This window comes from Natrix helvetica (assembly GCF_964273705.1).
Source record: "Natrix helvetica genome assembly, chromosome: 1".
NCBI lineage: Eukaryota > Metazoa > Chordata > Lepidosauria > Squamata > Natricidae > Natrix > Natrix helvetica.
In genome coordinates, this window is record NC_138548.1 from 156,392,027 (window position 1) to 156,420,000 (window position 27,974).

Genomic DNA, 27,974 nt, shown 5'->3' on the forward strand with positions numbered 1-27,974 from the left:
GAGTCTGCTCATTTGTACCTTGCGTGAGAACTCTGGATTGATTTGTTCTCTGAGACATTTTAAAAGCAGTCTTACGTACTATGGCAAGCGTGAGATATTTATGTTTCTTCAAAAGTTGCTGAATGAAACCTTCCAAGAATAGCTGAGAAAAGGCAAGATGAGAATGTACATTGATTTGTTCTGTCATCCATTTAATTGTTCTTTTGGTTATCCGTGGTATTCTTAAGACTCTTCTCCAACATCAAAATCATCAATACACTTCTGTTCTGCTTGTTCAAAGTCAAATATTGGTAATACTCGGAGTTTTTTTCTACATAAAAAGCCATTTAACTGACCATAATATTCACTAACAAAAGCATGCAAATGGAACTGCCTGTCAATTAACTACTTACTTGTCTGACAGCAATCTAAACTGCTCTTATGTACTGTAAGTGATTGCCTGCCTCTCAATTGCAACAGCAATGAAAGTTAAACTGAACCTCACAATAGCAAATAAAAATGCTTCCTAGGAGCCATGATTTATTTCATTTAGATACAAATATTACATGATTGGGATCAACAGATATTACTTAATATAAATATCTCATCTCTCACTTTTCAGATGATTGAATATTTTTTGACCAATTAGTTGAGCCAGTACTGTTTGTTCAAATGATCATTTTTGAATCAAATTCATTTTTGTAGCAAAGCCAGACAGGTTTTTCCCATCTCAGTATCTCTTTGCTCCTTTACTGAAGAAATGTGATGTACCTGGAGTGTTCAATCCAATATAAAAGAATGTATGTAGGTCAGGCTCGTTGTTTGGTCACAGATTGTCTCATTACCCAACTAGGAAACATCAACAGTGCCACTAGTTGGGTAGTTTACCTAGTAGTTTACCTATTAGTTACCTATCACTAGTTTATCTAGTTGGGTATGAGACATCTGTGAGCAAAGAGCCAAGTTCAGAGAGCTGTGAAGATTCCAGAAGAAACACAATTTCAAAAAAGTACATGAATGACAACCTACCTTGCAAAGCCAACTCCACGACTTGTGCCATTGGAATCACGAAGTATTCTTGTTGAGATAACTTGTCCAAAAGGTTTTAGCATGTTCTCAAGCTCTTGTTCATCCATTGAAAGTGGCAAATTGGAAATATATAAATTAGTTGGATCTTGCTCCTGTTGCTGAAAAGCAATTAAAATTATTTTATTAGATGTTACAGTTAAGAGCCATACAAAATATAGGATCATTACCAAAGTCTCCAGAATAAAGTGAATCTAATAATAATATAGGCTACAGCCAACAAACTTTTAATTCTTGAAGTCATCAAACAGCAGTCTACCAAGCTTCAATGGAGATCAATGAAACTTCTCTAAAGAAATGGTTGTGTCCAAAACCTATGATTACATCTATTCATTGCTACCAGCATTCACAGCATGAAGCTCTTCCTTCTTGTGATAATGTAAGCTATTATTATCTCTACAATTACATTCAAATGAAAAAAAAACCCAAATAAAAGGAGAAGCATTTGCTCCAGAATGGCATAAAAAGCAAAGATGGAAGGCTGTGCTTGCTTAATAACACCCCTCCTCCCAAACAACAACACACTATCTCAATTATAACTAGTTGATTAGGCTGATTCACATGAAAAACAAAAGACAAAAGTTGACATGTATGCTGTCTGCCTCCTCTTTTTTATATTATAAAAATGTCTTTGAGGAAGCATCCATCACAATGATGCAAAGGGTCAAAATTCATGCCTTGTGTTCAAAATCTCTATTAAGCAAGATGAAGATTCTTCTTCTGGTAGATGCTATTAACGGCACTGTCAACATCCCCAGGAAAAGCCACTCCTAGAGTCCTTAAAATATGTGGGTAGCCGGAAGCTTAAAGGAGACACACAGATTTTCAACTCAATATTTAGATACAAGCTTATTCAAAAATACCATACATACATTTTCTTTTTCTTAGTTCAATCTACACACACACTTTCTAAATTCTTAATGGCAAAGAATATGTGGGTTTCATTTATGAAAATTACCGTTGCCTGATTATTATTATTTTTTAAAAACCTCATTTTTCCTTTCCTCTCAGTGCATGACTAGAGAGCATTTTTAAGGCCTGGAAGGTTGTAAGGGAAAAAGCACAAGAGGGAAATCAGCTTTTGCTATAAACTCATAAACAAGTACGGATGCGAGCGCGCATATACACACACATACACACTCCTCTGGCTCCAGCTCTATAAAAATATTAAATCAACTAACTCACATGTAATAATAAAGCAAGTTGCATTTAAGATCATAGTTTATGGGCCATCAATTCTGAATAACTTTTTTCAAAAAACATAAGATGTAAAGATATTGGAGATAAGACATAGACATTGATTTCTTTGGGAAAATATTCAGATTTGAATAAGTTTTTAATCTTTGCAATCTGACGAAGGTATTTCCCAGTTTAGAACAAAGGTAACTGCATGTTTAGGAATCTAGCAATGCATTTGCATCTTTTAAGATTTTTTATATTAATCTTTCACTATTAATATATAATAAAGATGGTAATATATGGAACTTTCAGTATGATGAATACACTTGCTTTTCCTAAAATATAAAAATAAAACACCAGTACTATAGTAATAGTAACAAACGAAGACAACAATTTCATCATATAGTCATTACTTTTATGCACATCCTGAATTATGCTCCAAGATGCAAAATAAAACAAAATTCACTTCTGAATCACAGCCTCTTATTAAAAGCTCTTTCATTCTCTCTCTCTTTTGACACATGTACACACTCCCTATTCTTTTTAGAAATGTATTTTCTGTATTATGGCCTTGTAACTTGAGGACCAGGAACTTGTATGTATAAATTTAAACTTCAGTTTATTTGAAGTGGACTATATTAGGCCTAAGAAAAATAACATGCACAAAAAATATTTAAAAGGCTTTAGTTGATGAGATCAAGACTGTGATATTTGTAACAGAATTCAGACCTAAAATTAATTATTCTAACAGCAGCTATTATGGATATAATTCCCTACGTCTTGGATTTGTTATCTCATGGTAACATGCATTGTTCCTCCTTTCAGGTGGCACCTAACTTATGGAATTATCTAACAAAAATGAACCACAGGTAAATTTATTTTTGAATATCTGACCTGATTTAGACAGTTTAATGAGTTGCTGCTTTTTTTATTAATATACATATAATCCTCAATTTGCAACCATAATTGAACCCAAAATTTATGTTGCTAAGTGAGACATTTGTTAAGTGAGTTTTGCCCCATTGTACGACCTTTCTTGCCTCGGTTGTTAAGTGAATCACTGCAGTTGATAAGTTAGTAACCAGGTTGTTAAGTGAATCTGGCTTCCCCATTGATTTTGCTTTGCTTGTCAGAAAGTTTCAAAAGGGGATTACTGACATTGGGACACAGCAATGGTCATAAATGTGAACCAGTTGCCAACCATCCGAATTTTGATCACATGATCATGGGGATGCTGCAAAGGTTGTAACTGTGAAAAACTGTCATAAGTCACTTTTTTCAGTGCCATTGTAACTTTGAACAGTCTCTAAATGAACTGTTGTAAGTCGAGGGCTACCTGTATTAAAAGCAAAGGTTTAAACAGTCATTTGATCTGGTTTGCTTTTACCAATTATCTTATATCCTTTCTGATTTGTTGAAAAATTACTATTATTACCTGCATAAATAACAGACATCTTGATCATTCAAATAAGATTTGAAAAGGATTAGTACAAATATTGGTAATCACTTTAATTTTGATTAATTGATCACACTGGCTTAAGCAATTCAAATCTTATTTGTTTAGTTCTTATGTGCCCAGTCAAGTGCCTCATTTAGTAGCTTGGCTATCATATTTTACACCAACTTCAACTTCCAATCCAAGCACAAGAATGAGCCATTTTGGAGTTCATTTTGCGCACTGCTCCAATATCATTGCAATGGGAGAATGTAGCTAATTCACAAAATTGCTGCCATCCCCTTGGGACTACTACCCCAGTTTGTTTTGCTTTCCTTCAACTACTGGGCTACATTTCTCCAAAAATTCTGTTGCCTCCCACTATTTTTATTCTTTAATTATGTCAAAGAGGCCTCAAAGGCAACCATGGAGATAGATAATACCATGGTCCAATGCTTTTGGGCCTGCAGAATGTCAGTTCTCCACTGATTCATTAAAAAAAAATCACAGATGGAGCTTGAAACCTAACAAGAATCGAGGGAACTGTTTGTAGATACTGTCTACAATCATCATACTGCCTACCTTTGATAGATAGACAGTATTTACTTCATCATGACATACAGATTGATCAGATCTAGGCAGACATATCAATACTACGCCCTGAAGAGATATATTTTGATAAGCTATATAAGTTCATGGAATGGACTATAAAATAATATGACTACCAGAGGACTATGCCTCTGAATATTGTCTACTATGGAAAGAGGGCACCATTTCAGTTATGTTCTACATGTGATCTTCCCATGGACTCCTATCTGGCCACTATGGAAACAAAATATTTTATATAGATTCAATACAGATTTTCTAATCTCCATAAACCCTTGTTACTTAGCAAATTTTCAGAGCAAATGCTCTGCTGTTATTAAAAAATGGTTTTGCAAAGGAGATAATCATCAGAAGGAAAAAGTCAACATAGCAGTGGACAAAATAACGAATTGTAAGCCAAGGCAACAAGTACTTTTGATAAGGCAACATTTTATACCTGTAATCTTTATCAGAAGTAATGATTTCTAGAAGATACATTCAAATTTTCCAAGAAAAGAATTACTCAGCAAATCTAAAAAATGCTGGTTAAAAACATACAACAGTAATGCCATTTAAAAAATGGGATTTGGTGTTTTTTTAAAAAAAAAACAACCAACAACAACAATTGAGCTCAATTTGTTCTAGAGCAAGCACTGATTTTCCTTCCTGGAAACCTGACAGTTTTATAATGTTGTGTAATTGCCTATTTCCAATTCAATCCTTTTTACTAAGCACATATACAAAAATTCCCCATTTTGATATAAAAATGATTGTTTCAAGTATAGGAATGAAATATGCTTCGGTTTTGACCCTTTCCAGAGTGTTCCAATATAGAAATAGAGCTATATGAAACTTGGAACACTTCTACAAAGACCTAACCTCCCATTTCATACCCAAAATAGTTGCTTTGCGCTGTTCAATGGGGTGTTTAAATTTTGAAACCAGAGACATGCACATGTGGGGACAAGGGTTGCTTGTGTGAATGATAAAACAGATATCCTGGCATAAGCTTCCCTCCTTCATGGATGCATCATGATGTTGGACACATATATACCAAGAGCATAGCTTATGTTGTGATGCCCATTTTGTTATTCTGATAAAATTATAGGATTCTGTTGATGCCTCTGCTTGAAACAGTTCAAATTTGAAATGCTTTTCATACCAATATTTTTCACCAACCAGAATTTATAAGTTGGTTTCCATTCTAATGAATAGTTTCTTCAAATTTAGTTGAGACTAAGAATGCTCAAAGGCTTCATCTCAAATAACTTCCTTGTGTGTGGCAAACTTCTCAGCACCTCTCCAATTATCCTCTAACCTATAAATTGCTCTGGTATCAAAGAAGTATTTAAGAACACATTCATCATCTACATACATAAAAGTCAGCATTGGCTAGGATCTTTTCAAGGTGCACCATCTGTGAGTTGTTGAGAGATTTAGCAGTTTGGAATATATAATTAATTAACAAATAAATAAATATTGTGCAAAGCTACTCTGGAAGAAATTATTTTAGGAAAAAGCAACATGTAGGCTATCTAAATAATAAAAGTATTTAAAAAATTAATCTCATTTAGTAGTGAGAAAATATTCAGCTGTACATAACTAATGTTAAAGGCTGAATATTATTACTTTTTTAAATCCACAAAAGTACAGTCCTAAATTAGAATTTTCTGTGACACAGTGTTATTTTTTTTTAATGTAAAGACATTTTTAAAATAGGGACCAAATGAAACCTAAGTTTGCAGTCCAAAGTGGTACAAACTTGGCAGAGATATATTAGTTTGCAAGGAATGGCTACATCTAAAATATGACTAGATTCACTTATCAGGCTAATCTAAGGTCTGTTTAATCACGATTTCTTGAATACAATGTACTTTATTCATGTAAGCTATGAAACTTGGTTGCAAACCACAATTGCTAGGTTCATGTCACTTGATAAATGAACTGCAAAACAGTAAACTACATTGTGATCTAGCATGATGTGCAAACTCATCTATGCATGCTGGAACTAATATGGTAACAGCATCAGTTCAGTCTCTTTCCGTGCAAAATTAATGTTCTTTGTTCTTTTATGCTTGCTGGGAGGGCCTCTATCCAAGCCAAATATTTAAATCAAACATACTTAGCACTGATTATAACCGAATTACTCCGGTTATCAAATTATGTCACCACTATGATATGCATTTTAAAAAACATTCTCTACAACTTTCCGTTTTATGCCACATAACCAATATCCAGAGAGAGAGAGAGAGAGAGAGAGAGAGAGAGAGAGAGAGAGAGAGAGAGAGAGAGAGAGAGAGAGATGCTTAAATGCCTCAAATTAGGAAACATATAACTACATAATAAAGTCAAGATTTTAGATGTTATGAGTAAGAAAATGGATCCCACTATATAAGTGCATCATGTACAATCTCCTATGTAAAATGGATTATCTCAATCTCTTTCAAGTGAATGCAAATCATGACATTTTATTCAATAACCTTTGTTGTGTCCTAGATAAAGGGAATATAGTCCTCTCAGTTCTGTAAAACTCTCAAATTCTCAGAACAATTTGATATTGCCAATCATTGCATCTTAACAGGAACCTATTAAGATGCAATGAGGGGTCTGGGAAAAAGGCCATTCCTTTACAGTAGTTCTACTCCTTCCTGAATAGGTAGTTTTGGACAGTAATGTTGGAAGATGAGTGGTTGAATTTCAGGCTACTGCTTTGTGGGGTGCCACAGGTCTCAGAGCTCTCTTCCTGCAATTTAACCTTGGTATACAATTGATGGAAGAGGTCATCTGTTAGTTTGGGATGAGGTCTCTTTAATACAATGATGATAACTGGTTGTACTTCCCAAATCTGGGCTGATGTGGAGATGCAGTGGAGAGCCTCACATAGTATGGAGGCTATGAGGGACTGGATCATACAAAATAAACTAAAAGAAAAGATGGAGGTAAGATTCTGCTATTGGTCTTGGATGGGATCACATACACACATTCCAAAGCAGGAGCCTGGAGGTTCTTTTGGACCACAACTAATGATTAGCCAGCAGGTAGAATCTCTGGTCAGGGAGTCATAACCCAGCTTCAGCTAAGGCCTTGGCAATATTTACTTATGTCTTTGTCCTCATGATGCAAGACAATTGGTTTAGAACCTGCTTACCTGGAGCAGGTAAAGGCAGGCTTCAGTTTGGTGCTACCAGTTTTGTGTGCACTGCATTAGTTATCATTAGGTTTCATAGTGCTGGTTTTATAAAGTTCTACATGGTTGTACTTCCAAGTATTAGTGCGTTTGAATTGTGTGTTCTGCATGGAAAAGGGTGTTTCAGATCTGCCTCCTCTAAGAGACGGGTGGGGTGGAAATCTTGAAGACATGCCTTCTCAGTGGCCATCCTGTCTTTGTGATAATATCTATACCCACACTGTCATCTTTTAGGATGTCTATAACAATGGTTTTCTTTTTCCAGTTATTTGACATTTAAATTGCTTATTTTCTTGATCATTCTCAGTAATGATGGATAATAAGGTGCAATTTAGGTTTGGCAATTTTAATTTTAACCAGATTTTGTGAAATTGTATAGTTTTGTAGTCCTTAATTTTGTTTGTATGCTTTTATAACTGTGAATCAGCTATAGTGGTTTGAATATGGCAAGATATAAATTTTATAACAGTCATAATAGCAAGTGAGAAGACCTCTGGAGACCTGTATAAATTGCTTTATTTTTTGTTTGTCACATATATAGACATTAAACAATATGACACAACCATTAACAAAGAGACCCAAAGAACAAGGCACCATTGCATTTGACTTCAGAAAGAGCAAATGTTTTTGTGCATGTGATAAAATATGCATTAATACACATATGGTTTACATTTTGTTTTCCTGGAATTCATCCAAGGACATTTCTATTAGCTTTACTGTTCCTCAGCTGAGCATCTTAGGGAAAACACAGCATCACTGAAAATGCTGCAATACTTTACACTTGGGAACAGGACTAATATTATAAAAAGGCTACGTCTGGCCCCTATTTAATCTTTCTAAAACATAATAACTACAAATGACTTAAAAATTCAAAACAGCAAACAAGCTGAAAGGAAGCATCTGAAAAGGATAGCTACTAAGTGTTTGGACAAGACGTGCCTGCCATTTTCAACAAGAGATTCAATGTACATCGGCTCTAATGAAATAGAATGGGCCAATCAATGTATTATTCAAGACTAGCAACATGTCTCTTTCTCCATATGGCCCTTCACCATTTACGGAGCAGATGAGAATAACTACAAGTTAAAAAAAATAACCTTCATGGTCTTTGTTTCCAGCATCTTATATTGGACAATCTAAAAAATATCTTTAAACTGCATGCATCAATTTTCCTCCCTTATTAAAAGTAGTGATGGGAAGGCTCATTGGGATTTGCAACGTAATGTTTTGTCCTACCCCGGTAGCCCTGATCCAGAACAAGCTTCTTCTTGTGCTTGTAATTTGCACTATATATATAAAAAAGATCCCTTTGAAGAAAACTGGGCCTTATGATAGCTATGTAATGATAGAAGACTTGGTAAATGACCAATGAGAAATCATTTAGTTTCTTTACATCAGCCACAGTATCAAGAACTATAGGTCCAAGGTTACAAAATCAAATGATCTCAAGTAGAACATTTCCAAGGATAATAGTTTGCTCTGTAAGTAGAGGTATACATGAGACACTCAATTTACTGTGCGATACTATACATTTGTCTTTGGAAGTAAGCATTGCTGAGTTCACTGAAGTCTGTTATTACCAGAGCCTAAATGCTTGGTTCACTTTAGAAGTCCTTCAATAAGCACACAGAAAGACTCCATTTTAAATTTAAACTTAGAATTTAATTTATTCAGCTAGTGGTCTATGGTTTCGGCACCAGGAGACTTTTGAGTTCATGTTCTGATTTAGGCATGAAAGCCATCTGGGGGACTCTAGGGCCAGTTACTCTATCTCAGCCCAACCCACCTCAACGGGGTTGTTATGGTGGGGAAAACAGAAGGGGGAAAGGAGTTTTATGTATGTCCGCTGCCTTATTTTTAAAAATAATACAGGAAAAATAAAAATAAATAAGCTAGTCGTCTGACTCTAAAACAATGAATAAATAACTTTCATTTTCAAAATAGTGTTAAAACATTTATACAGCAGTTGAACACAAACACAATTTGAACTATTATCCCTAATGACACTTTTTATTTTAAGAAATATGTTGTTGTAAGGAAAGGTTTATATGGCTGTAGGTCAGTGCTTCTCAAATAGTGGGGCGGGCCCCCCAGGGGGGCGCGAGGCTCCGTAAAGGGGGGCTCAGCTCAAATTATTTTATATATTTTTGTTTTGCAGTTTTAAAGTTTTTTTTAATATTGTATTCCTTTAAATCCTGTGCTCCTTTAAATCTTTTCTGCTACAGTTAATAAAGCTATTCTTTGTTGTAAATTGATCCACATTTCTTTCTTTTTTTATTCTCTTATACGTTAATAAGGATACAGTGTTATGCAGAGGTGTACTTATAACAATTTTATAGACAAATGATACTATTTACAGTTGCGCGGGGGGCGCGAAATGTTTTCTTCTTCCTAGGGGGGGGCATGACAGAAAATAATTGAGAAGCACTGCTGTAGGTCAACATTTCTTCATCATGGCCACTTGTAGGTACATGGATCGAAGTTGCAGAGTACTGCAGCCACACAGAAACTATGGAGAATTCTGAGTATTGAACTGGACACAGCTGAAAATGGCTATGGTTTGGAACACTGCTTTAGATCAAGCTAATCAAATTAACACAGGAGCCTAAACAAAATTATGTTGGAACACAGCAAGTTTTAACAGCTTGCTTCCAGGTTTTATAAAGGTAGTGCCTGGTTGAAGACAGATGGACAATGCAATAGTTTGATGATTAATCTAAGTACAGTCTTCTTTTCTCTTTAGGTACTATTTAGATTGTACCAATGCTACCCAATGATCTTTCCCTAGTACATTATCTTACCTTTGCCATCTGTGCTTGAACTCCAGTGGCTTTCAGGGCAGATACGGCTTTCTGAGCTGCAGCTGGACTATCAAAGTCCACAAAACCATAACCTAAAATTTAAAAGAATTTTGTTTAATAAAAAATGTTCACTTTTCATTCTACTTAAAGGTACAGAACTGGAGGCATATTATAATATATGAATATTTTATTTTGTCCTCATAATGATCTCATTGGAAATTACAGGGAAGGATTTATTGAATGCCATTCAGCAAATGTCATGCCTGAATGGAAGATCTGAAGCTGATTCTCCTACATCCTAGTTTTCTTAGAAACCTATAAGTAATCATGCCTTAAACTTATTTCACCTTCAAAGTTTTCATGACTCTAAAAATATATCATCAGAGTGGTATTCAGCAGGTTCTGACCAGTTCTGGAGAACCATTAGCGGAAATTTTGAGTAGTTCAAAGTTCTGGAGAACCGATACATCCAACCTCTGACTGGCCGCGCCCCCATCTATTCTCTGCCTCCCAAGTCCCAGCTGATCGGGAGGGAATGGGGATTTTGCAGTAACCTTCCCCTGGAGTGGGGTGGGAATGGAGATTTTACGGTATCTGTTTCCTACCACGCCCACCAAGCCACACCCACATAACAGGTAGTAAAAAAAAAATTGAATCCCACCACTGCATATCATTGTTGAAATTCCTTCAGCCTGTTTTTCGGAAATATTTTCCTGGTACCACAATGTATACCCAATGTTATTATCCATCTAAAAACTGTTGTACTCAAAATTGATACAATAATGATACCTTGAACTACGGCTCAAATAGTAGTGGTCTAATCCCTCCGATTTCTGATAAATTTATCAGCAAACGGAAAAGCTCCATTTTACATAAATTGAATCACTATGACTACTCTCTGGAAGCCTTACTAGCCTTAATTTTGGTGAAGCCAAAGCCAAGATAGGGCAGAAAATAATTGATACAGAAAGCTAGGAAGCTCAATCCTATGGGCCAGTAGTGGTCTATGTGGATGCTTAGCCCTTTAACCTTAGTTCAGCCAGGTAATTGAGGCAGATTAATATATCCAAATATAAACTGACTGTGATATTGGCAAATTTAATGTTTTGCCTGCAGCTGTCGTGAGAAAGAGGCATAAGAAAATTCTTTTTCATAAATGACTTTGCATGTGGAAGGATCATGTTGAAACCACTGCCCAGTTTCTTCTATATTCTTCATTTTATCAGGATATTTGTACATGCTATTTGACATAGTTAGTATCAAATTATCCAGGCCATCCAGATTGATTTTAACTCAGGTATTTACATTCTCGTCAAATCGCTACAGTCTCTATAAAAATTGCTAAATACTATTATATTACTGGCAAACAATGAAACGGAATAATTGCACAATTACTTGTGAGAGCAGAGTACCCTAGTATTTTACATTCATGGTTTTATTACTCTCTATTTTAGCTTATTTAACTGTAACTAATCATTGTCTATTGTCAGTATTTTGGTTGCATTAACATTAATTCCAATGTATTAAGATAAAAGATTCCTTTTAGGTTTAGCTATTTTGATTACGTATTGATTTTACAGGTTTAATGTTTGTAATTTTATGTTCCATTTTATTACTGCAGTCATAACTGCACTGACCCCTTACTGTATCATAATACATTTCACTTTGCTATTTACTGGTCACTGACCAAAATAAAAGCTGCTTTTTCTCAATCAATACTGGGTCTGTCTCAGTGGTGGGTTGCAGGGGGTACGCCCCAGTACAGGCGTACTGGAGCCTGCCCGGAGCACCGGGTACCATTCCGGTATGGTGCTGTGGAGGGCCCACCCGCCCACCCGAGCTCCTTACCTATCCTTTAAAGCCTTTGGTGCTTCCACACACACGCATGGCGCGTACAGAGCCTACGTGACGCTCCGATGAGCAGCTGGAGCGTCGTGGAGGTGTCACTGGCAGATACGACGCATGCGTGCGCTGTGCACGTCCATGTGGACGCCGCTGGGCCCATTCAAATTATACCGGTTGGAACGGGATCCGGACCCACCACAGGTCTGTCTGTTGAGTTTTCTTATGAAAGCTTTCCCCATGACACCAAAATATAAGACTTCTATTTACTATCAGCTTAATATAATCAGTTTCTAACGCTAGTTAGGAAAATAATATTAAACTAATATTATAACCAAATCTCCTTTGGTAATAAAGAAAAAAATGCTTAAAGTTAAGAAGATCAAAAGGTCAAACCCAGTATGTATAAGAAAGAAATAAAAGTGTAGTTTGCATAGTGTAAGCAATTGAATATGTTGTGGATTTAATAAAAGTATAGTTCATTTTTATTCCTTTTTATGCTACAGTTTATTATGGCAGATTAATCATGTAAACCTTTAAAAGAATGCAAGCAAGCACAGTCATGGCTATAAATCCAGTCATATATGCTAGTTTAATAATATTAGCAAAAGAATAACAGTAACTAATTCTGGTATGTTCATAACAGAGTAATCTCAGATTTAGTTTAAGGGTGCTTATAACTTAGTTTCTGGGATGCCAGAATTAGAACTGCCTATGAAATAGTTTCCTGAATACCAATCTTACTATAAATCACTATTGTAAGCTACAACTAAATGAAAAGTAAATTTGAAAAGGGCATCACATTGTTAAAAAGTTGGTAGACTTGAGATGTCTATCTGGATGCCATTGTTTATTTATTGCAGCATACTCCATTTATGACAGAATATTTATAATCACTCACATTGACTATGTACAGCTACTCTTCAGTCTCCATTTTATGAGTAATATAATCTCTCATTACTCATCCACTGAATGTGCTATTGACATTTCGTAAGCTGAAATGGTGACATCTCCTCCTCTTGAAGAAAACGGCTGAAATTTATTTATACTAAGGTTCCTTGTCCTGCTGTGCACTGCAATATCATTACGAAAAACTGGATTTGCGTCTTCACAAAATAAAGCACAAATTGGGCAAATTTGAAGACTGAATAGAAATGGTCAAAGTCTGAACAAGAAATGCAATACATTTAACAGGGAAATGACATCTGGACCACATGTATACTAAAATAAATGACTTTATCACCACTTATAGTATATGTGGCAGTGGTACTAAGAATATTTGGGATTTCCTGTATTCATATTTTAGAAAGTGATCTTCAGGACTCTTAAAATAAGAGTTGGGAAATATTCAAACTGAATTAAATAAAATATTACAAGTTGGGAGAATGAATACGTATTGCTATTTATCAATAATATTAATTTTTCATAATTTAAATCCAGCCCCCTGAGTTTAATTTCTGATATAGCATGTTTAATGGTCTTATAGTTCATTGAGGTAGTAAATGTCGTAGAAATAGTTCAAAAACTTTTCTAATTAACCTTTCTTGTCCAAGGTTAATTTGAAATAAATGACTGGGCAAGGGTAAAAATAAAAAAAAACTTGGTGTGTTTAACATTTAAAAAAAAATCAAATCTTTCTACAAAAATCATTTTTATTACAAACTGCCCTTAAATATCCAAATGTCCAAAATGTAATTTTATCAATAAGTACAGAAACAGGTGACTTATACAATGATTCTGACATTGCATGAAGGGATTACAGCTTGGAGTTTTGCGGTCTATAACTCTGTTTGTTGTGTGAGGAAGAGAATAATTGCTGACATCCATGCTCCTTCCTAGATTTACACTGACTTTGTATTCTTGGGGGACCCTCTAGAGCAGCGGTCATCAACTGGTGGTCTGTGAGAAAACTTTGATGGTCCGCAGAAAAATTATTTGCAGATTTTATATTGCACTAAATCAGGGATCCTCAAACTACAACCCCTGGGTCGGATACGTGCAGAGGAGGAGGAGGGTCAAAGGGGGGCAGAAATTCTGACTTGGGGTCTGCTTCATCCTCCTGGTGTGGGGCTTTTGGCAAAGGCTGGAGGGAAGCACCACTGCTAGTGAAGAGCTAGAGGGCCTTGTTCCAGTGGGACTGCATCATGGCTTGGAACTGGCTGGCTATGTCAGCCTGCTGAGCCTCCAGGCGCCAGTACCTGGCCTTGCATTCCCGCAGGTCTTCCCTCTGCTTGGAAAGCCTATGCTTGTAGTCCTCAGTGAGATCCTTCTGCTGAGCTTCCTTCTTGGTCAGATCCAATTTGAATTGAGCCAGCTGTTTTGCCAACTCTTTCTCATGATGGCTGCTTAGCTCCAACAACTGCTTCCTGTTGGGGCCCCGGCAAGGAATGGCTGGGAGGAGAGGAGCAAGGAGAGGCCAGCGAGGAGTCCCTCGATGTGAGTGACATTGAGTTGGTCACGCCCACCCAGTCACATGACCACCTAGCTACACCCACCAGGCAGTCATTAAGCAGATCATATTAGTGGTCTGCGGGATTTAAAATTATGAATTTAGTGGTTCCCGAGGTCCAAAAAGTTGGGGACCCCTGTTCTAGAGTATAGGTAGTCCTCGACTTACAACAGTTTATTTAGTGACAATTCAAAGTTACAATGGCACTGAAAAAAGTGACTTATGACTGTTTTTCACATTTACAACCATTACAGTCTCCCCATGGTCATGTGATCAAAATTTAGATGCTTGGCAACTGACTCATTTTTATGACTGTTGCAGTGTCCTGGGGTCATGTGATTACCTTTTGTGACTTTCTGATAAGCAAAGTCAATGGGGATGCCAGATTCACTTAACAACCGTGTTACTAAACAATTGTACTGATTCACTTAACAACTGTGGCAAGAAAGATAATAAACGGGGCAAAATTCACTTAACAATTGTCTCACCTAGCAACAAAAATGTTGGGCTCAACTGTGGTTGTAAGACAAGGGCTACCTGTAATATGGGAAGATTAGGAGCTGAAATGGAAAGGAAGACTAGATAAAAACAATGATGCCACCTGCACAACATTCAGGAAGGAAATTGCAGTGCATCCCTAAACTCTGGCCAAGAGTTTCTTCCTACAAAAAGATCAACCCTTTAGCTATATGTAATTAATTAATATTAAATAAGAATGCATATCTAAGATATTTTTTAAAAAATGATCTAGGTATTGAGTTTGATTTTAATAAATATTTGATTTGATTGATTTATGGATTGGGTGGAAGACAGTAACCTTTTCGCCCAAACTTGTTACAGGTCATATTTTACTAGTCTAGAAAGAAAACCAAGTTTAGTTTTGAGGACCATGTACTACCCTTTTATATTTAATATGTCTAAATATGCTGTTTTCAATATAATTGCTTGCTGTTTTGGAGAGGCATCTTAATTCTCAGATTAGATAGGCAAACAGAGGAAAAGTTGACTATTTACCACATTAAGACATTTGAACTTAAAAGACCATCTTGATTATGATTATATTGTATAGATTGAGTAACAGATTACAAAAATTAACACAAGGCTATGATTTCATTTCTGATGTGCAAAATGAAACAAGGCACAGCTGAATAACTTCCTTGATAAGGGAAGTGATATTTGACAAATGTTCTCTCCTGATTCTTCCTAATTTATTATTTTCAGAGGAAAAAAAACTACTTTCTGCTTGTTGCAATGGTCTCCAGGTCTTCAAAAAACTCAGAACTTGGGAAGGCCAAGCAGGAGAAGAGGTATATCTCAAATACCGTGTTTCCCCGAAAATATGACATGTCTTGATAATAAGGCCAATGCTAGTTCTATCCCACTGCTCAAAATAGGGTGCCATTTGTTTTAAAAAAGAGTGATTAATAAATTGTATGCAATCATTTAGAAAACTAGAATATGCTGTGCAGAAAATTTTTGGAGGGGAGAGAAATAGTAAATATGTACAACACTCTACTATGTAATCCTACACATATCTACTCAAAAATAGGTTCTAATGAATTTAGTGGGGCTTATTCCTAGTTATGTTGTTCTAGGACTGTAGTTAATTTCAGCATCTTCTTTTTACTTCTATGCACATCTTTCAACAAATACTTCTAACATTAACCATGAATCGAGAACAAAAATATAATATGGAAAAATACAAGTTTTAGATTAATAGGTCTCTTGAGGTTAAAATCCACTTGCATACAATGGAAAAACTGACTGGGCTGAATTTTCCCTTGATTAGAAAGCATTTGTCTGCTTTTGGAAAGTAGGACTAAAACCCAGTATGTGAGGGTTTGGTATTGTATTCTACTTACTACTCATTTCATAAGGAAGTGATCTAATCATAATCACAGAGAATGCTGAAGGTCACCAAACCAAATTAATGTACTCAGTGTCTCAAAGAAAGAAGTTTATTATTTTTCCTACCTATAATTATGCCAGTGAAAATGAAACCCTTTCACCCTCTCTCCATTATATTCCAAACGAACAGAACACAAACACAATTAGGGGGACTGGAACATGCAATTAAGAACTACTTAACACTTACCCATTCTAATTAATAAAGCCAATTTACACAATGTGTAATCTTTCTGGATACTTTGTACAGTCAAATGGTACTCATCTCAGCAGGCAAGGAAAATTCATGTTCAAACTCCCCTTTCTTTTCGGAAACAGAGGCTCAATGCCACACAGTGGCATGCCAGTTAAGTCTGTCTGGAGTCATCCTAAGCATCTATGTGGGCTTTAGCATTTTTTTAAAAAAATATTTATTTATTGGCCTTATAGACCAATTTTTGCTGACACTTAGCAGCTTTGTAAATAAGATCAAAACAATATATAATAAAGATAAAATAACCAGAGAATCAATCATTATTATTATTATCCAAGGAACTTCCTAAAACTCAGCAAGTTTAGGATCATATGGCTCTTGGGGAGAATGCCACTTCAGAGGAAGGGAACGACAACTAAAAAGGTTTGCCTTTGTGAACTTTGTTGGTAACAATACCTGAGAGATAAAACCCAAAGCGAATGTTGCAACTGTGCTAAGGAGAAATGGTTCAATGTAATACAAAGCTACCATACATTAAAATGGGGGAAAAAATAATTATACGTAATTTTTAAAATCAAAGTTGAAAAAGGAATTAAGAATGAACATACCTTTGCATTTGTTTGTTGTTTTATCCAAAATAGCTTTCGTAGATACAATTTTCCCATATCTAAAAATTTTAAAAACAAACCAGAAGTTACCTTACAAAATCTAAGTGATCAAGTGAAGCTGCAATGCTCTCATGTAAATTTACACTTGTTAAAAAAACAACATTTACTCAACCTTTAACTTACAAAAAAGGACAGCATTGATTCTGTTGCTAGTTCTCCCAACTAGAGTAAAGATTAAAGCTTTGTGCTAAATGTCTACAGAAAAATCAGTTTTATCAGACAGATCGTGCATAATTGATCTACTCAGCAAAAATTATTGTTAATAGAAAATTGATAAATCCTTGTTAGAACTCCCTGATATTACTTAATTCTGCATCAGTATTTAATTAGTCAAACATGAATTTAATATAATTCAAGTCACCACCAATGCATCTGTCCATAACATCCCATTCTAGAAATCAGCTAAGATCAAGCCAGCTAAGAAGCAAAACAGACTCCTAGGAACAGAAGTTCACAACATCTACGATCTTTCCATAATACAGGGAACAACTCAAATTCTTGGAAATCAGAGACACATAATAGGTGAAACTGCTTTGGGCCTAAAATGATTTTGTCCTTAAATTCTATCTATGGCATGCAAAAGACTTCTCAGATTTTTTACACGTATGATATTGCTTTGTGCTTCAAAGAACAACTGCCTGATCTGTTTTCTACCTACTAAAGAATTTGCATGTCTCACTAAAATGGGGAAACTTTTGATAACAAAGAGGTTATTGTATTTTGAAAGATGAAGGCATAAAGAAATATTTAGGTGCTGTCTGTCATGTAAAGAACCTTCCATTAAAAGCTGTTTTAATCTGAAATAAACAGAAAAAAATATAGGCAGAATACAGTAATCCAGGGGTGTCCAAACTTGGGAACTTTAAGACTTGTGGACTTCAACTCCCAGAATTCCCCAGCCAGCCATGAAGTCCACAAGTCTTAAAGTTCCCAAGTTTGGACACCCTTGCAGTAATCCAACAGATGGCTGCATTTATTTGATGAAATTCCCACCTTTTCTCTGACTTTTTCAACCGCACCACCATGCCCTACCAACTCCCAATGTGAATCCAAGGTAATTCCAACATGCACTTTTAAGTGTAGCAAAGTTGTTGCATATTTCATTCTAGAAGAATTTCCCAAATAACAGCAACTGTTTTCAAGTCTCGAACAACCAGGCGGCCTGTAATGATTCTTGTGGTGCTGACCAGATCTATTTTATATTAAAATAAATTGCATCTCAAGGCACACTCTGCTCGTGCTTGCAGATACTGTTGTTTGCTGCAGGATTTGTTTTCATTAGGCTATGGAAGGACAGCTGCATTTTAATTTTTAGGGCATGGTGGAAATTTCCTCTCTGTTCCCAGAGAAGCATATAGTCAAACACTACATGAACCCCACATATAAACTCCTCTGTACTATACACTATATATAGCAGAGTTCCCCAACTTTCTGTCTTTGCGGACTGGTGAGGGGGAGGAACAGGGGATAGTCCCATGCAAGTGGCGGGCAAGCGCACACATACACGCTCACCCACTGCTTGCGCAAGTGGGGATGCACATATGCTCGCCCACCATTTGTGTGAGCCAGTTTCAAACGGCTCAAGGCCCGGTAATGGACTGCAGCCCGCGGGTTGGGGACCCCTGATATACAGGACTGAGCTGCCATAGTTAAAATGGTGGTTATGACTTTTAAAGCCCTAAAGTAGTTTAAGTGTAAGAAACGGAAGCTGAGGGGCTTTTTATCGAAATGTTTTACACTGTTCTTAGGGGGTTCCAGGGAGGGGGGGTGGGTTAACCAGGCCGGGAGAGAAGCCAGCAACAGTCGAGCAGGTGAGTCAAGGAGGGGAGTGAGCGGGGTGGGGGGGGAGAGGGAACAAGCTATTCCAGTAGAGGGTTGTTTTATTACATCGGTCGTTGGGAGGGGGGGGATGCGAGGATAGGAGAAAATCACGAGGTCGGTTGGGAGACCGTGGCTGTTGGCTACGCCCGGTCGTTTGTACCAACCCCCGCAGACTGGGTGGTCAGGAACTACAGGGCCAGGGCATGCGGCTGATGCTGTGCAACGCAAGGTCCGTAACCAACAAGGCCCCCCTCATTAGTGAGTTGATCTCCGAGGGGGAGCTGGACCTTGCAGGGATAACGGAGACCTGGTTGGGCCACGAGGGTGGCTTACCCCTCGTGGAAATGTGCCCACCAGGTTTCCGTGCATTCCATCAGCCCCGGGCCCTGGGTAAGGGTGGCGGAGTGGCGGTAGTTATTCGGGAGAGTCTAGAACCGAGAGAGTTCACTGTTCCTCAGATACCCGGTTGTGAGTCCCTAGGTGTTAAATGGGGCCCAGGGAGGCAGTTGGGCCTGCTGATTGTATACTTGGCTCCTTGCTATACATCAGCGGCCCTGCCCGAGCTCCTCGAGCTGATCTCAGAGACGGCAGTTGAGATCCCCAGGCTTATGGTCATGGGTGACTTCAACCTGCCGTCGACGGGAGCAGCATCTGAGGTGGCTCGGGAGTTCATGGCTTCCATGACAGCCATGGGCCTGACCCAACTAATTCAGGGCCCCACACACGAGGGTGGTCACACACTGGACCTTGTTTTTGTATCTGAACAGTGGACGAGTGATCTGGGAATAGGGGACCTAGTTATTACTCCCCTGTCATGGTCAGATCACTCATGTCTCCGGCTCGACTTCCCTGTCGCTACCCCTCACCGCGAGGAGGCGGAGCCAGCTCGTCCAAGCTGGTACCGCCCCAAGCACCTGATGGAACCGGAGAGGTTCCAGACGGAGCTTGGGCCGCTACCTGTAGCCCTGACCCGCGCTCGGTCGGAGGACCTAGTGGCCGCCTGGAATATGGCGGTGGCTGGGGCCTTGGACTGGGTTGCGCCTTTGCGACCTCTCCTGCGGCAGCAATCCGCCCGAGCCCCTTGGTATACCGAGGAGCTGAGGGCGATGAAGCGCCATAGGAGACGTCTAGAGAGCAGGTGGAGGTCCTCACGCTCCGAGTCTGATCGAACACAGGTAAGATCCTATTTACGGACCTACCTTGTGGCATTGAGAGCGGCCAAACGTAGACATTGTGCCGCTCTTATTGCGTCCGCGGATAACCGCCCTGCCGCCCTGTTTAGGGTGACCCGCTCCCTCCTATCACAGGGGGCACGGGTGGCGCCCTTGCAGGGTAGAGCAGAGGAGTTTGGGGAATATCTGCAGGACAAAGTCGCTCAGATCCGGAGCGGATGGGCCCCCTCCAGTGGCACGGACGAGCCGTCAACAGTGAGTCTTGTAAGACCACTCTGGGAGGAGTTTGACTCTGTTGCCCCCGAGGATTTGGACAGGTTGCGTGGACGGCTGCGGCCCACCACATGTTTAATGGACCCGTGCCCCTCCCGGCTGGTACTGGCATCCTGGGAGGTGACACGAGGCTGGCTTCTGGGCCTGGTGAACGCTTCATTGGGTGAGGGATCCTTACCAACTGCCTTGAAAGAGGCGGTGGTGAGGCCCTTACTCAAGAGGCCTTCACTGGACCCAATGGAGCTGGCTAATTATCGTCCAGTCTCCAACCTTCCTTTTTTAGCAAAGGTTGTTGAGAATGTGGTGGCGCAGCAATTTCCACGACACCTTGACGAATCCGAATATCTAGACCTACGCCAGTCAGGCTTCCGACCCTGACACAGCACAGAGACAGCCTTGGTCGCGCTGGTTGATGATCTCTGGAGGGCCAGAGATAGAGGTTGCTCCTCTATCCTGGTCCTATTAGATCTCTCAGCGGCTTTTGATACCATCGACCATGGTATCCTATTGCGCCGGCTGGAGGGGATGGGAGTCGGAGGCACCGTTTTACGGTGGTTCGGCTCCTACCTCTCCGACCGGTCGCAATGTGTGTTGACGGGGGGGGCAGAGGTCGACCCTGAGGCCACTCACTTGTGGGGTGCCACAGGGGTCGGTCCTCTCGCCCCTCCTGTTCAACACATATGTGAAGCCGCTGGGTGAGATCATCCGTGGTTTTGGGGTTGAGTACCACCTCTACGCTGATGATACTCAGCTGTACGTTTCAACCCCAAACCACCCCAGTGAGGCTGTCGAAATGATGTCCCGGTGTTTGGAAGCCGTCGGGGTCTGGATGGGGGACAACAGACTCAAACTCAACCCCTCCAAGACTGAGTGGCTGTGGCTACCGGCACCTCGGTTCAGTCAGCTAATTCCAACGCTGACCATAGGGGGCGAGCAGTCGCCCCCTGTGGAACGGGCGCGCAATTTGGGCGTCCTCCTAGATGCCCGGCTGTCAATGGACGATCATGTGGCAGCCGTGGCAAGGGGGGCGTTCCACCAGGTTCGCCTGGTGCGCCAATTGCGCCCCCTCCTGGACCGGGATGCCCTACGCACGGTCACTCATGCACTGGTGACGTCTCGCCTGGACTACTGTAACGCTCTCTACATGGGGCTTCCCTTGGGATGCGCCCGAAGACTGCAGCTAGTCCAGAACGCAGCCGCGCAGGTGGTCATGGGGAGTACCAGGTACTCCCATGTGACACCGCTCCTGCGTGAGCTGCACTGGCTGCCTGTGGTCTTTCGGGTGCGTTTCAAGGTTTTGACCACCATCTTTAAAGCGCTCCATGGCATAGGGCCCAGTTACCTGCGGGATCGCATCCTCCCACATACATCCCAGCGGCCAATTCGCTCTCATAGAGAGGGGCTTCTCCTGGTGCCGTCCGCTAGGCAATGGCAGCGGGCGACGCCAAGGAGTAGGGCCTTCTCTGTGATGGGCCCAACCCTCTGGAATGACCTCCCCCCCGACATCAGAACCACCACCGACTTCCGCTCCTTCCGGCAGAAACTAAAGACTCACCTGTTTCGACTGGCTGGCCTGGCATAATTTCAACGCCTATCTCCTGGCATTTATATTTTACTGGTTTTTAAGGGTATTATTCTAGTCTTAATTTTATTGGGTATTGGGATCTTAATGTCTGTTTATTTTAATTATTTATTAGCAATACAGTCCTGCACATCTTTTATCCTCCTCTTATGCATCTATCCATTTTATATTTGTATATATATATTTTCCATGTAGTAATTTTAATTGTTTTAATTTTGTTCTTTGACATGGACTGTACACCGCCCCAAGTCCCTTTCGGGAGAGGGGGCGGTCTATAAGCGCTAATAAATTGAATTGAATTGAATTTGAAGGACCATTGGTATCTTCCTTCAGCCCTCCATTCTCAGGGTTATCCCTGCCAATGAGCGATCCCTAATGCTGCTAAGAGAGAATTTACTCCAGGCCTTATAAACTATCCAGATGTTTCTGAATTGTCCAGATGTTCCAGTCTTCCTTTTATGTACTGTAAATATATTTTTTCTAACCATGGGAAGCATTCATGTTTCTATTCTGTAATTGTCATATGCTGTGCTTGGTCATTGCTTTTATAAATAATGTATTATCTTGCCAAGTGATTCAAAGCAAAATTGAACAGCCTTCCCTCAACGAAGAGGAAAGGATACAACACCATCTATCTCCTGTTTACAACTCTGTCCTTTCAGCGGTCTCAAGAAGAATCCTCACTCGTTTGCATTCTCATTCAGGTGACTCTGAGGATAGAGATTAATTCCCAAGTGGCCTCAATGACTCTGAGTGCTAACAACAGGCTGACTGCAAACAATATAAATCCTTCCATTCTCCACCAATTAGTTAGAACTGGAAAAGCTTTTTGGATGAAAAGCAAAATGTTTTCAAAGAAAACAAACCAAGAAAGTCCGGTTGCCTTTTGTAAAAAATCACCTTTGGGACAACCATGGCAGGCTGATTGAGAAACTCCATGGGCATTTACTCTAATCTGACTTTATCAAGTTTCATACAGCTGACAAGTACCAGTCATTGCTAAAAAAAACCCCAAACCCTGGTAACTAATGTTATCTGCAGTATCATTGCTTGCAGTAGTTCCAAACAAATTCTTCAATGTTGTTTTTTTATCACACAGCTTGCAATCCAGTCTCTGTGATGATTCATCCCCATATATATACCTTTCTTCCTCCATCACAGTTTTTCTCTCTTGTCTGGATTAAGTCAAAGAATGTAAGAAGGGAAAGACCGTATTTTTCAGAGTATAAGATGCTCCGAAGACGCACCTTAAGTTTTTTGGGAGGAAATAAAAAGGAAAAAAATTCTGCCTCTGCCTACCAGCATCCATGGTATTCAGCTGACACATGGTAACAAGGTCAGCCAATGAATAGGCATAGCAACTAAGTCAGTCAATGAGGGCTATTTCGACTCTGAAATTTGCTGTGTGAGCAACAAGGAGTCAGAAAGGAGCCTGGCTTAGTGGAGAACTGAAAGTGAAACTGCTTGTGTTTTGTTTGTATTTACTGCTACCTTGGAAAACTTGTTTTTGGTATTGTATCGTATATTATTATTATTTCGAATCCTGCTGAATCAGTTACTTGTGTGTGCTTTCTGAATGTGATTGCTGCTGCAAACTCTGAGCAGCCAGGTCAGCTTCAGCACTTATTGCAGCCTGATTCAGCACAGCTGATTGACAGGTGGATTGGACTGCCAAAATATCCCCAATCAGCTGTTCCAAGCTGCATGGATTGCCACAGACCATCGCTGCCTCCATGCCTCGTGTTTTTGGCCTCTGGTCGGGGTAGGTGGGGCTACATTCAGTGTATAAGATGCACCCAAATTTTCACCCTCTTTTTTTGGGGGTGGGAGGTGCATCTTATACTCTGAAAAATACAGTAATTCTTTATTGATATTAAATGGTACTATAAGGATCTCCTTTTTAGTTCTCTTTTTTGTCAGGTTTATTTTAATCATGTAGTTTCTTCCCTCACTTTTTTAACCACTACTATAGTTTTTCAAGATTTCTAGGGCCCCCTGGGACTAGCTGAAGGAAATGAGAAGCAGAGCACTTATTATTCGCATAAGCCCAAACCCCTGGATGACCTCTCTGAGTGGTTTCACGAGAAGCCAGCAAAGCCTTGAGGAACTCCTGCATTGCTTTTTTCAATATATTTTATTTATTTTTATTAATCCATTTATACACACACACACAACTCACTCACTCACTCACTCACATAGATATATACACATTCACACCAACCCATGGATATAGTATAAATATTTCAGAGAGGACTACAGCAACTACAGGCGGTCCTCAACTTATGACCATAATTGAGCCCAGATTTTTCTTGCTAAGTGAGGTATTTGTTCGGTGAGTTTTGCCCCATTTTACAATCTTTCTTGTCACAGTTGTTAAGTGAATCACTGAAGTTGTTATGTTGGTAACAGGTTGTTACTTCATGACCTCAGGACACTTAAACTGCAGGGGTGGATTTCGGCTGCCACTACTGCTGGTTTGCTCAGGGACGCGCCGTGTGCGCGCATGTGCAGTGAAACAAAAATTGCTCTGTACATGCGCAGGAGGCAAAAACAAGAGGGCGGCCACCAAGACAACCAGTTCGGGGGGCATGGCAGGCCTGAGTCGCTACCGGTTCCAGTGACCCAGGCCACCATGTTACTACTGGTTGGGCGGTCCAAACCGGTAGAAACTCACCTCTGTTCAACTGTCATAAGTATGAACCAGTTGTCAAGCACCTGAATTTTGATCATGTGACCATGCGAGTGCTGCAACAGTTGTAAGTGTGAAAAGCAGCCATAAGTCACTTTTTTTCAGTGCCCTTGTAACTTAGAACAATAACTAAATGAACCGTTGTAAGTAGAGGACTAACTGCATAACACTGTGCTCCTGAAGGCTGCTGAAAAGTGTTCTTAATGTAATGATTACACTGAAGAATCAATGGGGAAGTCAATATAAAGGTTATTTCTCTTTCAAAACATCCAAATAACTTGTCCACATCAACCAAAGAGCACAAGCTAAAATCTATCCAAATATGACTAATGGAAACCTAACATCATCCTTCTTGAGAGTCTGTCATAACAATGATATTCAAGTTGGAGTTAACTGGAACAATTTTATCTGCAAATATCATTTAAACCACACTGAGTAAGCCTTTAAAGGTTCATCTGGTTGTCGGATCCTAAACAGAACTTTCATTTTTGCCACTTAAAAAAGCTCTGCTGGAAGGCAATGTGCACTGCAGGTTAGGGAAGATACTACATTGTTTAGCACAGTGTTTCTCAACCTTGGCAACTTGAAGATGTCCGGACTTCAGCTGGCTGGGGAATTCTGGGAGTTGAAGTCCGGACATCTTCAAGTTGCCAAGGTTGAGAAACACTGGTTTAGCACTACAGGTAGTCCTCGGCTTACGGCCACAGTTGAGCCCAGAATTTATGTTGCTAAGTGAGAGATTTGTTAAGTGAGTTTTACAACTTTTCTTACCACATTTCTTAAGTGAAACTCTGCAGTTGTTAAGCTAATAGCACGGTTGGTAAGTGAATCTGGCTTCCCCATTGATTCCGCTTGTCATAAAAGATAGGTCACATGAATGTAAATCACATGACCATGGGGATTGCCTGCAACGGTCATAAGTGTGAAAGATGGTTGTACGTCACTTTTTTTCGGTGCCGTTATAACTTTGAACGGTCAGTAAACGAACTATTGTTAAGTAGAGGACTTCCTGTATTACAAATACATCCTATGTCTCCAAATTGAGTTCTACCTGTGTCTAATGATGATTGCAGATGAGGATGATCACCACGGGTTTAACTTGTTATTTAATAGGCTTCAGAATCAGGGTGCCTTAATTTGCTTTCCCAGTTAGATGATAGTGAGTATTTTTGTGATCTAGAATCATATCAATATTTCAACAATGTTTAGACACTCAGTAGAGCTACCAACCATAACTGTGGGAAATAGTCCCAAGGACAATAAAAAGGCCAAATGGTGATCAGACTTTGGTTACAGAAGCAGCTGTAATCTATCCCATTCCTCCAATCTCTATACCAGGATTCCTTAAATCTGGCCTGCGGGCTGGCCTGGAAATAGGAAAGGACCAGCCAGCGGTGTCTCTGACAGCCAAAACGGGGGGGGGGGGGCACGTGCGCCCCCCCGGGCCCAATTTTGCCCAGCAAAGTGCTGCAGGAGGCCATGCAGGCCGAAAACGGGGCATGGGGGGGGGAGCTGCACGCAGCCTCCCTATGCCTCATTTTGGCTGGCAGGGTGCTGCAACAGGGGACCATCCTGTCTCCCACCCCCCGCCTTGCAGATGAGAACTACAATGCTAATTTGGCCCTTGAAGAAATCCAGTTTGACACCTCTGTTCTATACCAATAAAGGAAACAAATCACAATCCAGCATTGGTTTAGACTCCAGCTCCATGATGGTGAACCTATGGCACGTGTGCAAGAGATGGCACACAGAGCCCTCTCCGTGGGCATGTGTGCTGTCACCAGCTGCTCTTCTGGTTTTCAGTGTGCATGCTGGACTTCACGGGTGCCGGAACACCAGAAAACAGCCCAAAAAACAGGCATGCGCACGCTGGCCAGCTAGTTTTCGGATTTCCAGTGCACGCATGTGTGTGCTGGAAACCTGAAGACCAACTGTGCACGCTGGCCAGCTGGTCTTCGAGTTTCCGGCACTACGGCATGCGCACATGCATGTACGCACGGTCCTGTTTGGACACTAGTTGCCAAAAAGGCTCACCATCACTGTTCTTGCTAATGCCAATGATAGATTCCCTGGAACATTCTATGCTACAATTTTTAGTAAGTCCCACCCCAAAACCAAGGTCATAACCCATGCAACTCTCCATCGTAAACAAGACCGGTGCATGCCAAGAGAGTGATACAGCTTTTCTTCTAATGCCTTCCTAACTATATCCTTGGGCAGACCCAGATTTCAAAACATTCAGGCAATGTCACCTCTATTTCTAGAAAGGAAAGAACACAGTTCCTTCGAGGCGTGAGGGATGCTGACCGAATACTGAACAGAAACTCTGCAAGCAGAAACTCTCTTTTTATTCCTGTGGTGCTCTGCCTAAAGCCATTCCAGCTGGTTTTGCTACCTCCTTCTGATCCTCACAGAACTTCTTTATCCATAGGAAAGAGTGCAGGTAGTCCTCCGCTTATAACCAATCACTTAGTGTCAAGTCCTCGAGGCTACAACACCATTGACTATCATTGCCGGCCCGATTGGTTGAGACGCAAGCAGCCAGCTGGCGGGAGAATGCAGCCATTCTATTGGTTCAGCGTCTGACAGCTCTAGTATAAAAGGGCTGTCAGCTGTCAAATGCTGCTGTTTGCCGGTTCGAGGTTTGCCTTACATTTTGCCGTGTTAAACTGTTAATAAAGGTTTTGTAAGCTTCAACCTGCCTTGCCTCCGTTCCTGCCTGCCTCGTTCTCCCTACAGAACACTTAGTTACCAAAAGGTACTTACGATCGATTCTGAAATTCTGCTGGATGCCAACACCATAGTCACGTAATTACATTTCAGGCGCCTGGCAGCCAGTCCGCATTTAACATCATTTGCAATGACCTGGGGTCACGTGATGGTGATTTAGGATATTTTTGCCTAAAACTGGCATGGTGATTCATTTGCCTTAAAACTGGCATTTACTTCTGGTTTTTGACAAAAACACTTCATAGTGAGCAATGGGCTTGCTTAACAGCTGTCGATTCACTTAAGGACTATGGTGATTCATTTAACAACTGTCACAAAAAACCATCATAAAATCAGGTTTTTCACATGATAACCCATTCCACAACCATTGTAACTTGCAACCTTATGCTCAGTCATAA

The 27,974-nt window shown here is 40.0% G+C and overlaps 1 protein-coding gene across 4 annotated transcripts in view; it reads right to left on the reverse strand.

Moving 5' to 3' along the window:
* RBMS1 (RNA binding motif single stranded interacting protein 1) overlaps window positions 1-27,974 on the reverse strand; it is a 157,293-nt gene that overhangs the window by 31,864 nt on the left and 97,455 nt on the right. For all 4 annotated transcript variants that reach the window (XM_081937044.1, XM_081937043.1, XM_081937046.1 and 1 more), the window contains exons 3-5: window positions 17,250-17,308; window positions 10,253-10,344; window positions 1,009-1,166 (exon numbers count right to left, since the gene is read on the reverse strand). In XM_081937044.1, the coding sequence (XP_081793170.1) occupies window positions 1,009-1,166; window positions 10,253-10,344; window positions 17,250-17,308 (309 nt within the window). The remainder of the gene's footprint in view (window positions 1-1,008; window positions 1,167-10,252; window positions 10,345-17,249; window positions 17,309-27,974) is intronic.